This window comes from Trachinotus anak, unplaced genomic scaffold (genome assembly GCF_046630095.1).
Source record: "Trachinotus anak isolate AG129_WGS33_773 ecotype Australia unplaced genomic scaffold, CSIRO_AGI_Tana_v1 ptg000014l, whole genome shotgun sequence".
NCBI classification, from domain to species: domain Eukaryota; kingdom Metazoa; phylum Chordata; class Actinopteri; order Carangiformes; family Carangidae; genus Trachinotus; species Trachinotus anak.
The window spans coordinates 1670614-1682989 of record NW_027273865.1 but is presented as its reverse complement, the minus strand read 5'-3'; the positions used below and the strand labels follow the sequence as shown (position 1 = coordinate 1682989).

At 43.9% G+C, this 12376-nt stretch overlaps 1 protein-coding gene across 1 annotated transcript; it reads left to right on the top strand.

The window, feature by feature from the left end:
- The first annotated feature begins 2699 nt into the window (after positions 1–2699).
- Positions 2700–6936, top strand: LOC139632371 (uncharacterized). The gene has a single exon (XM_071497284.1). The coding sequence runs from the start codon at positions 4919–4921 to the stop codon at positions 5708–5710; it is 792 nt and encodes a 263-aa protein (XP_071353385.1). The 5' UTR covers positions 2700–4918; the 3' UTR covers positions 5711–6936.
- Positions 6937–12376: the final 5440 nt, after the last annotated feature.

The window sequence follows — 12376 nt, the reverse complement described above, 5'->3', positions numbered from 1 at the left end:
CCAGCTAGAAGTCAGATCAAAGTGCAGCTCAGCTTCATCACGCCGGTCATCAGCCAGCCTTGCTGCAGCAAAAGCACGAGCCGACGCTGAAGCCGCCAGCACCAGAGCAGTGTACGCCAAGCGCCAAATAGACATGGAGGTCGAAACGGCACGCATCGAGATGGAAAAGACTCGGCTGGTAGCTACTATGAACGCCCTGAAGCAAGAGGGAGAGGCTAAAGCAGCGCTCGCAGCAGCAAGGGTCCTTGAGGCTGCAGTTTCGGACCAAACAGAGTTGGAAGAGCCGCCAGAGGTTCCTGCTACAACAGCCATGGCTGCCAGCCGCACTCAAGAATATGTAAACACTCACTTTCATAATGATGCTAATATGGAAGACGAGACAAAGCCTGATAAAGAACAAAAGTGGGACATAAACAACACCAACAATGTCGAGCCAAGCGGGCCAACAGCTATGACACATGCATGTGAGTACACGCCCAGCTATCAACCTATCAGACAACCCAAGCCACCGCCATTCCATTCCCCCAGCTGCATTGGAGCATATACTGTCCCATCTCCATCTTTGCGCCAACAAACTGATGTATCAGACCTCGCTGTGCTCCTCGCACGTCGTGACCTCCTGACAGCAGGACTCACAGTGTTTGATAACAGGCCAGAGACCTATGTAGCATGGAAATCTATGTTTCACAACGCCACTGGAGATTTGAACTTGAAGTGCTGCGAAGAGCTTGATCTACTTACCAAATGGCTGAGCAGTGAGTCCCTCCATCATGCTCTGAGGATTAGAGCCGTTCACGTTAGCAACCCCAAAGCAGGTCTTGAACGTTTATGGCAAAGGCTCGACAAAAATTATGGCTCACCAGAAGCGATCGAGGCTTCGCTGTTCAGTCGCCTGGAAAGTTTTCCCAAAGTTGGCTATAAAGACAGTCACCTCCTGCAAGAGCTTGCAGACCTTCTCCAAGAGCTCGAGGTGGCAAAAGATGAAAGGTATCTACCAGGCCTCAGCTTTCTCGACACTTCAAGAGGAATAAACCCTATTGTGGAAAAGCTCCCTGGTGGCCTGCAGGAGGCGTGGGTCAAAGTAGGGTCAAGATATAAAAAAGATCACAAAGCTCACTACCAACCTTTCTCCTATTTCGTCCAGTTTGTCAACAACCACGCTGAAATGAGAACAGACCCCAGCTTCATCCTGCAAAGCTGCGGCCCTGCACACATGAAAGCAGAAAGGACTCTAGTGAGACAAACACGGTTCAAAGTTCCTGTCACAACGAACAAAACACAGGTTGGTGCAGCTAACAATGAACCAAAAGCTCCCCCTCTCGACCCCAATAAACAGTTTCCAGTACACAAGAAACCACATTCTCTCGCCAAATGAAGAGGATTCAGAATGAAGACATTGGATGAGAGAAGAGGTCTGCTTAAGGAGCTGTCAATCTGTTACAAGTGCCTCTCATCAACAGAACACAGGGCTAAAAACTGTAAAGCTGTTATTCACTGTGTGGAGTGCAAAAGTGATTCACACACTTCCGCCATGCATGCTGGGCCACCCCCATGGACAGATACAGGCCCTGACACCCTACCATTGGCCCATGGCGGGGAGCCAGATACCCCAAGCCTCACAGTGACCACATCTAGCTGCACTGAGGTATGTGGACAAGGACTACAGGGAAAGTCATGTTCTAAAATTTGCCTGGTGAATGTGTACCCCTGCTCAGCCCCCAATGAGAAAAGGAAAATGTAAGCGATCTTAGATGATCAGAGTAATGTGTCATTAGCTCGGTCCCTCTTTTTTGACATGTTCAACCTGCATGGTGAGGCCCTCCCATACACAATGAAAACATGCTCAGGAACAGTGAACACACAAGGGCGCAGAGCTCATGGCTTTGCCATCGAGGGCATAAACAGAAAAGTGTCAATAACACTACCCATACTCACTGAATGTAACCAGATCCCAGACAACAGAGGTGAGATACCCACCCCTGAAGCTGCAGCCGCACATCCTCACCTCTCTCACGTAGCCATACAAATACCGCCACTTGATCCATCAGCTGACATTCTTCTCCTGCTGGGCAGAGATGTGATTCAGGCTCACAAGGTTCGCTGCCAGATAAACGGCCCAAACGAAGCTCCTTACGCCCAACAGCTCGATCTTGGGTGGGTAATTATTGGAGATGTCTGCCTCTCAGGAGCCCACAGACCCACAGTGAACTCCTACAAGACAAACATACTTGATAACGGCCGGCCCAGTTTCCTCTCTCCCTGTGAAAACAGAATCTACACAAAGGTAAAGTTCACAGAAGACAACCCCCTTTTTGAGAGCATGCAACCCAAAGATTAGCTGAGCAAACACATCTTTAAACAAACAGCAGATGATGACAAACTGGCACTCTCTGCAGAAGATGAGTCGTTCCTGAATGTTATGCACCATGGGTTTGTTAAAGATGAGGCAAATAACTGGGTGGCTCCCCTCCCGTTTCGTCATCCCCGACTCCGCTTGCCTAACAATAGAGAGCAGGCACTCACCCGCCTCATGTCTCTACGCAAGACACTAAAGAGAAAGCCGGAAATGAAAGAGCATTTCGTGGAGTTTATGAAAAAGACATTCAGCAAAGGACACGCAGAAAAGGCCCCTCCTCTTAAACCCCACCAAGAATGTTGGTATCTCCCAAGCTTTGGCATTTACCACCCACGAAAGCCAGGTAAAATCAGGATTGTATTCGATTCAAGTGCCCAGTGTGGAAATGTGTCTCTTAATCAAGTGTTGCTTAAAGGCCCAGATCTTAACAACAGTCTTGTAGGTGTGCTTCTCCATTTCAGAGGTGAACCATACGCTGTGATGGCTGATGTGGAGCAGATGTTTCACAACTTTATGGTCAGGGAGGACCATCGTGATTACCTGAGCTTTCTCTGGTTCCGAGATCACGACTTGGATGGAGAAGCGGAAGAGTTTCGAATAACAGTTCACGTGTTTGGAAACTGTCCATCTCCCTCAGTCGCCATTTATGGACTCAAGAGAACCGCTGTGGAGGGAGAGAGTGAGTACGGCAGTGATGTGAGGAAATTCGTTGAGCACCATTTTTATGTAGATGACGGGCTAAAGTCATTCGCCTCTGAGAACGAGGCAATCGACATCCTCATCAGAGCACAAAAAATGCTGGCTCAGTCCAACATCCGTCTCAACAAGATATCGTCCAACAGTCCTGTAGTCACCAGTGCCTTCCCGGGTGAGGATCTTGCCACAGGTCTGCAAGGGCTTGAGCTTGGACAGCATGCCTCGCCCATGCAACACAGCCTCGGACTGGGCTGGAACTTGTCCACAGACCAGTTCTCGTTTCGAGTGGAGATCAATGACAAGCCCCTCACCAAGCATGGCGTGTTATCAGTCATCAACAGTTTGTACGACCCGCTTGGGCTCGCCGTGCCAGTCAGCATTGAAGGACGCTCCATCTTGAGAGAGATCTCCAAAGACATCAGTGAATGGGATACTCCACTGCCTAAGGAGCAACAGGACAAGTGGCAGAAATGGAAAGACTCTCTAAAGCACCTGGGACAGCTCAAGATCTCCCGTATGTATACATCCATCTCACTGTCCAAAGCATGGAGAAAGGAAATGCATGTGTTTTGTGATGCATCCACAAAAGCAGTCGGGGCTGTCGCCTACCTGAAACTCACCACTGCTGATGGACACAGTGACGGGGGCTTTCTCCTTGGCAAAGCCAGGCTAGCTCCAAAACCAGACATCACCATTCCCAGGTTAGAGCTGTGTGCCGCAGTGCTGGCTGTCGAAGTAGCAGACATGGTCCAAGAAGAGCTCGACTTTACATTCGATGAAGTAAACTTCGACACAGATTCTAAAGTAGTGCTCGGCTACATTTTCAATGACAAGAGACGCTTTTATGTATATGTACATAATCGTGTAGAACGCATCAGGCGCTCCACACAGGCTCACTAATGGCATTATGTGCCCACACATTTAAACCCAGCTGACCACACCACATGTGGACTGCCTGCTGAGCATCTTTCCCACTCTACATGGCTCAGCGGGCCTCCCTTCCTTACTGACTCAAGCCAAGGTCAAACACAGGAAGTGCCCTTTGACCTCATTAACCCTGAACATGACACTGAACTGCGTCCAGAGGTTGTATCCTGTGCTACCTCCCTGTCAAAAGGCACGCTCGGAGCTGCAAGGTTTGAAAGATTCTCCAGCTGGAGTCGTCTGTCAAATACCATCGCCAGGCTGCTCCACATCGTCGCATGTTTTAAGGCTGCCACTGAGAGCAGATGCCATGGATGGCACAAGTGTGACAAGAACATCACTGAAGAACAGCTCCAGCAGGCCAAAGCCATCATCATTCGTGCAGTGCAAAGTGATGTGTATGCAGATGACATCAGGCACGTGGAACGTGGTGAGTCTGTCCCCAAGCAAAGCCCACTTAGCAAACTGAACCCAGTCATGGACACTAACATGGTCCTCCGTGTTGGAGGTCGGCTGACAAAGGCTCAACTCACAGCAGACGAAACACACCCCATACTCCTCCCCAGTAAACACCACGTCACTCACCTCATAATCAGACACTTTCATTCACAAGTATGCCACCAGGGCAGACACTTCTCTGAAGGTGCTATCACAGCTGCGGGTTTCTGGATAGTGGGCGGGAAAAGAGCCGTTAGCAGTGTTGTCTTTAACTGTGTTACATGTCGCAGATTAAGAGGCAAACAACAAAAACAGATCATGTCAGACCTGCCAGAAGACAGAATGTGCACAGACCCTCCTTTTACATGTGTCGGCCTAGATGTTTTTGGCCCTTGGCCCGTCACAGTCAGAAAAACACGTGCAGCTCAGGCAGAAGCCAAGAGATGGGCGGTAATCTTCACATGCATGAGTACTCGTGCCATCCACATTTAAGTAATAGAGTCAATGGACACTTCGTCATTCATTAATGCGCTGCGACGTTTCTTTCCCATCCGAGAGGCTGCCAAGCTGCTCAGATCAGACTGTGGTACAAATTTTGTGAGTGCTTGCAGAGAACTTCAAATTGACAAAAGGGGCTGTCACAATGGCAATATCAACACTTATCTTGGAAACAGTGGTTGTGAGTGGCATTTTAATCCCCCACACGCCTCCCACATGGCTGGATCATGGGAGCGCATGATCGACGTCAGTCGGCGGATTCTAGATGCAATGCTGCTGCAGCATGGAAAGGCCAAGCTCACACATGAAGTGCTGGTGATGTTCATGTCGGAAGTGACTGCTATTGTTAATGCAAGGCCGCTTACAGCGGTTTCCACTGACCCGGAGCATCCTGAGATTCTCACTCCTGCCATGCTGCTCACGCAGAAATCAGCCACGCCTCCAGTCATCCCAGGCCACTTTGATGACCGTAACCTGTTCAGAGCACAATGGAGACGTGTACAGTATCTGGCCAATGTCTTCTGGGGACGATGGAAGAGGGAATTCCTCAGTGGACTACAACCTCGTCGCAAGTGGAGAACACCTAAACCCAACCTACAAATAGGAGACGTCGTCCTGCTCAAGGAGGGGCAAGAACACAGGAACGACTGGCCTCTTGGTGTTGTTGCAAAGACCTTTCCTAGCCAGGATGAAAGGGTAAGGAAGATCCAGGTCAAGATAACCCGCAACGGCGAACAGAGACTGTACTTGAGACCTATCAGTGAGGTCATCCTGCTCGTGCCGGGGAATCACGCCTGAAAGACTCCTCATATCCTTTGGAAACAGTGGGTGTGGGTTAGTATGACATCCTGCTGATGTCAGACGGGGAGTATTCTGTCTCTCAGTTTTGTTTTATTTGTTTTTTATGCATTTGAGGTTTATTTTGTGACAGATTCAAGCTATTTCAGTCTACAGATAATCTGGTTACCGTGCCTTTAAGAGAATCTAGTGATTTTGAATTTGTTGTTAATCCTACACTGCCCTCTGGTGGCGTATGTTGGAAGCAGGAAGTGCGTTAAGCGGGAGTTAGAAAGTGCAGCAGAGTCCTCAAACATGTCGCTCCTCGGTCGAGTCTGACGTTTTCCTCACCTTTTGCGCTTGTCAAAGGCATAATCTGTAAGTTAAGTCAAATATCTTAATTAGGAATGTGTACTAGCTCTTTCGTTTTGCGTTTCGTGTTACTGAAGGCGGTACGCCATTCACTCAGTAAAGCTGATGTTATCATTTACCATTGTGGTTGCTATTCAAAATACGATGTATTGCTAATGTTAAGACCTCAGGTTGGTTATTTTACACACAGAAATAAGTGTGAATGTATGTTTTTACACTGAAACTGAACGTTGTTTATTCTGTTTCTTTTGTCACAGTTTTACAAGTAAAATGGATCAGTAAACTGAATAATGCTCCACGAGTGGTTACTGAAGCCATATGTTTAGCTCGCTGCATAGGCTAAAGCTCTTAGCTGAGGGCAGAAGAGAAGGATTGCAGGTTTAGTTCAAGGTAAAGACCAATAACTGCTGAGAAACATTGTAGGTCAAGACTGAAAATCCATATCAAACCCAACAAGTCCCCAATTAAGTCCCAAGTAAAGCCCATTAAGTCCTAAATCAATTCAAAATATCAAGCACAAGTTCCCAGGCAAGTCCAAATTTATGTCCAAAATCAAGCCCAGCAAGTTCCAAATCAAGCCCAAGTTATGTCCAAAGCAAACCCAACAAGTTTCAAGGCATGACAGGAAAGTCCAAAGTCCTCCCAAGTCCAAAGTCATGTCCCAATTCAAAACAAGAAAGTTCCAAACCATCTCCCAAGTCAAGACCAACAAGTCAGGGAAGTCCCAAGTCAACTCCTAAGTCCAAGTGGGACAGTCCCAAGTCAAGACAGGAAGGTTCCAAGTCCAACACATCCCAGACAATGTACTTTGAATTCTGAATCAGTCGTTACACATCCTTCAACTTTTTAATAACATTAGATTTTTTTTAAATGGAGTGGCCAATTTCAAAGAATAATGAATGCTTTTAAAAAGCTGTATTTATTACATTCAAATAAACTTCTCAACAATGAAAAACTACAGCTCTTCTTCCTCAATGTGATTTGTTGCTGTCAGTTCAATTCATATTATATCTGTCATCAGTGACAGGAAGTCAGCTAGTTTTGACCTAACTGTGATGTCTAAATTTTACTTTGGTTCCTGGATGTTTTTTGTCTTTTTGCATTGTTATCACTCCAGGTTTTATACCAACATCAGAAGAAGCTCCTGAACAGTTTCTGCAGTGGTTAAAAATCAATTTCTGATTCTAATTCAGCTCACAGGAAATTAAATCTTTCACCTGTCACCTGTGTTCCCTTCTGTTCGACTGTGCGAGGCAACTCCCCAGTGTGAGTGTGTATAATTGACTGGGTGAATCCCTTAATCCCCTCTGGGGAACTTGACCAAACCTGTTCTATGTTAATTGTGTCCTTTAATCAAGCAGTTTGCCTCCTGACTGAGAGCCAGATGGTGTGAAACAACACCTCTGGTCTCCTGTTCCTGCTCCTGAGAACATGATCTATGATACTGTGTTACAGAGGCAGTGATAAGAAGGCTTTCCTGCTGTTCGACGCTGTAACACCCAATACACTTTTTATCTGTGTGTTTTAACTGTTTGATTTCAACTATAATGAAAACACATTTGTACAAACTTGATGTATTGTGCATTCAGTGTCCAAAGGGTTGCAATTTAGGCACTGGATACAAAAGTAGAGAACATAAAGAAAACAAAAATATATGAAAATTGCCAAAGTTAACTGTTAGTTGACCCAAGTAAACTATTTTCATTCATGTTTTTACATTTATTATTACACATGGGGCCATAATAGAAAGAGCCACTACCACAATTTTTTTTTCAACTCTGATTTTTTTTACAGTAATGTCTCTGATAGTGGCAAGAATTAGGGCTTTTCAGATGTATTTAGTTGCGGTTTTGTCTAAAGGGAGTTACAGTGGGACTCAGCTCTCCTGCTTGCATCACTCAGGTCCATCAGAATGCCCAAAATCCTTCTACATGATTCAAGCTCAAGTCGCTATCATTTGTAGTTGGTATTTTAAAACTTAAGCCACAGGAATGCCTGATTTTTGATGGGTTGAAGTTTTGTATTTGAGTATTCTTTTTTAACTCTGTTTATTGATTTTCAGGTTACAGAACGGAAAGACAGAAAGAAACAATGCAAACAATGGCAGTATGGAACAGACCACCCGTCCAACTTCCTCTCTCTCTCTCTCTCTCTCACACACACACACACACACACAGTAGAAAAAGACAAGAAAAAAAGATTTTATTAATTATGAATTAGTAGTTCTTGAATAAGGAACATTATATATCATGATGTATCACTGAGTCTAACTGTCTCTGTAAGTGTGTAAGAGAAAAGTGCAAGATATCAAGTTCAGGGTACACTACAAATTCTATAAAAGGGACCCAGATTTTAATATATCTATCTCAGGAGTTATTCCAATTATATCTCAACTTCTTTAATGAAATGTGAAATGTGATTGTCTACCGATTAGAACAGTAGCCTAATTAAAGCGAAAATGTTTCCTAAGTTTACCATCTGGCCTCAAACTCAAGTTTGTGACTGACAGTGACAAACTGACAGGGTTGGGTAGAGTACTAGAAAATTGTAGTCAAGTACAAGTGCTATTAATTAAAATAAATTTTACTTCAGTAGATGTAAAATTACTTTAGATACTCAGAAGTGCAAAGTATATCGGATGAAATGTACTGCAGATGTAAATGTTACTGTTACATTTTAAAAAGGGGGGAGACGAGGGGTAAAGAATATGGGGATAACAATAACATATGATAAAAGGATAGATTAAAGAACATCCTTGGGCTATAGGTTTGTATGCTACAGGTATTTTATTAAAGAGCATATTTAGATTACAGGTATTTAATTGCTGTGTCATTCCCAGGTGAGAACTGCATTGAAAGCAACCAATAAATTCTGGGCACTTTACAGCCGGTGCATACAACTGATAAGTACACAACTGACAGTTTATTAGGAACACCAGGCTAAAACTAATGTAGGTTAATACAACTGTTCTTTAATTTTAATATTATTAATTGCTCCAGAGAGGTGTTGATTCAACTCTATGATCATTTTGGAGGATGCGTGTGGTGCTGATTAGTTGTATGAGCATGTTGGTGGTCATGCAACATGGCAAGTGTGTTTGATTCAGGACACCAGATTAAACAAATTCACTATTGTTATCAGTGGCTATGGCTAGAACAAATAAAACTGTTGAAAGGCAACACTACTGCCAAGTCCCCCTGTGCATTCTAAAATAATTGGATCTGATAGCATTTGTGCATAGCTGTTGGTGAGGTATACAATATTTTAATCTCAAAGGAGTTTTAAATTGAAAAGCAACTGGACTTGGTTATTTGTCTAGGAAGACGTTTCACCTCTCATCCAAGAGGCTTCATCAGTTCTTTCTCACACCTGACCAGGCTGGGACTGGTCCAACTATCTGGTGTGGAGACCCAGGTATTTTTAACCTCTGGGAGGGGCTTTCACAAGGTTGATGATGTCACTTGTTCCCTTTGTGCTCCATGTGCCAACGACAGTCATTAGAGTGACTGTCTTGGTGGAGAGTTGGTTTCGACTTCGTTAGAGCCCTATTGTGTTGTAACGACAGTCGTTGGAGTCACATGCCACTTGTGAACAGTTGTTTCTCTTAGAGGTTAAATTGTTGAATCTCCTGGGAAGGGATGAAAGGGCAGCATTGTAAATTGGAAATAGGTGGTGTCTGAGGCCTCCTCCCCTGTTAAGGGATGGTTTCTCTACTTTCACATAGATGGCTTCTTTCACTCCTCTTTCAAACCACCTGTCCTCTCTGTCCAGGATGTGAACCTTGCTGTCCTCAAAGGAGTGGGCTTTCTCCTTAAGATGTAAATGGATAGCAGAGTCCAAGCCTGAGGAGTTAACTCTCCTGTGTTGGGCCATGCGTTTATGCAGTGGTTGTTTTGTTTCTCCAATGCAGAGATCTTTGCATTCCTCATTGCATTGGACTGCATACACCAGATTGCTTTTTCGGGTGTGTGGTGTTCTGTCCCTGGGGTGTACCAGTCTCTGTCTGAGTGTGTTGCTGGGTTTGAAATACACAGGGATACAGTGTTTGTTGAAGATCCTCCTGAGTTTTTCTGATACCCCAGACACATGTGGGATGACTATGTTGTACCAAGTCCAGTTGCTTTCGATTTAAAACTCCTTTGAGATACTATGACCTGGACAAATGAGAATATTCACAGGGATATTTTAATCTATGACATGAATGATGGACCAAACCCAAATTTATCCACTACCGTAAATAAATAATTCCACCCGACCTGTTCAAAGGCTTTCTCTCCATCGAGGGAGAGTATGATCTCTTGCGGAGAGCTGGAGTGGGAGGAACAGAGTGTACTGAACAACTGTTGAACATTATAAAATGACTGCCTCCCTAGTATATAGCCTGTCTGAATGGGATCTATGATGTTAGATATCACTGTTTCAAGGCAAGATGCTAACAACCTAGTAAGGATTTCATAATTACAAAAGAAGATGCTGATAGGGCCGTATGAACAGCAGTCCAAGGCATCTTCGTCTCCTACCTATAATATTCAGTAATATTATTGCCTTGTCACCATGTTCATAATACGTTTGCTTTGTCTCAAGTACCAACCATTCTGTTTGTTTTATAGTGAGGTTATCAAATTGTCTTTGTAACAATAGCCATTCTTCAAAAAGTATTTGTGTGTCCTTTTGTGACCTTGTGTAATTGTCTGACCTCCAGATATATATCAATAGCACCTGTTTGGAAATTATATGTCTAGATGGATAGGACAGTGGATCACTGAAGTGTGATATTGGCAGATGGTTACAAGGGAAATTGTCATATGATCAATCAAGTAAAAGTCAGTCTTGAATATTTGAGTCATAGTGGGGCTGGAGTGTCACAGAGAATCAAACAACTGGTAAGGTTGCATGGAAAACAACATTGTTGCACCTGATTTAGACACAGTTCTGTTTTGTCTAAGATTAGATTGATCTAAAACTGGCTGTAGAGTGGAGTTGAAATCCCCCCCTAGTATTAGCAGAGAAAACATGAGGGTTATCCCAGTCAGAGCCATAAAGATTAACAAGTACAACCAGATTACCATAAAGCTTTAATGATACAATAACAAACCAACAACTGATATTGCACTGATTCACATGAATGGAATACCTTTCATTGTTAGTATTGCTACCCCTCTAGATCTGTCTCCCTAGTTGGAGTGGATCATCTGTGTAAAGTATTGCTGGGTGTGTGAAGGGACTGGTTCCAGATTATGGTAGATCAACACAATGAGTTGTTGGTTTAAAACAAGGCCGCAAACACAGAGGATCCAGTTCATCTTATTTATTGTTTAGCTGGTTGATTCTGATGAAAAGGAAAACGAAAGAACAGCAAATATTAGTCCACACAACTCAGATATATTCAATTCAATTAACTATAAAATAAATTAAGAGTGTGTGGAACTTAAATGAATAACTCACATCAACTACATATATAGTACTTGCCCAGTTAAACCTAAAAATAGAGTCAATTAGAACTGAAGTTGAAGCAATATCTCTTTACATCTGATCTCAGAACAGCTTTCTGTCCCAAAAAGGATCTGATGCCTGTTTGCATTCATCATTTAATTTACTGCCCTCTTGTGGTGGCAGCAGGGTATTGTCTTTGAAAGCTAGGTTGACTTCCAGCCGTTGTATCTTTAGTTTCTGTCATTTGTGTGTGTGTGTGTGTGACTGTGTCACCTTGATCAAGGCAGAAACTTGTCAGGTGAAGAAGATGGATGCTTTTCTTGGAAGTTTGCACATGCACATTGACGGTGATCCTGTGATCTTTGACTGGTGAGTAGCAGTGCACTTTGGCAACGAGTACAGCAAAAGCGTGCTAGGCAAGCTGTCCTTGACTCAGCTTCTACCCTTCTGAGATCAGTTATGATATTGCAGCATTATATGCGTATGCAGACGTGTGTGTGGAAGCTAAACCTTTTCATTAAGTGTGAAGAGGCAGCATTAGCGACTTAACAAGCAAATGATACTAATTTATTATCTATGTGCAAGATCTGCAGTAAGTTTGAGAAATTTGAGGGAAAATATTGTTACACAAGTAGCGCAGCTCCATAAATCAGTACGTTAGCTGTGCGAGTGGGAGAGAGAGAGAGAGAGAGGTGAGGCTGGCAGCTTGACTCTGTTTGCCTGTCTGTAAAAGTCACCACATGCCACTGTCAACATGGCAACATATTTTCAGCTTGCCAAATCTTATTACGTTACGTAGTAGAAAACATAATCTGACCACAATTATGTTTCCTTAAAGTGTATTTGCTGTTGTTGCACTTTAGGTTTATCTCTAGGAAACAG

Bases quoted from the DNA above. Each gene is read 5' to 3' on its own strand.
- LOC139632371 (XM_071497284.1), top strand. From the start codon at position 4,919: ATGGACACTTCGTCATTCATTAATGCGCTGCGACGTTTCTTTCCCATC.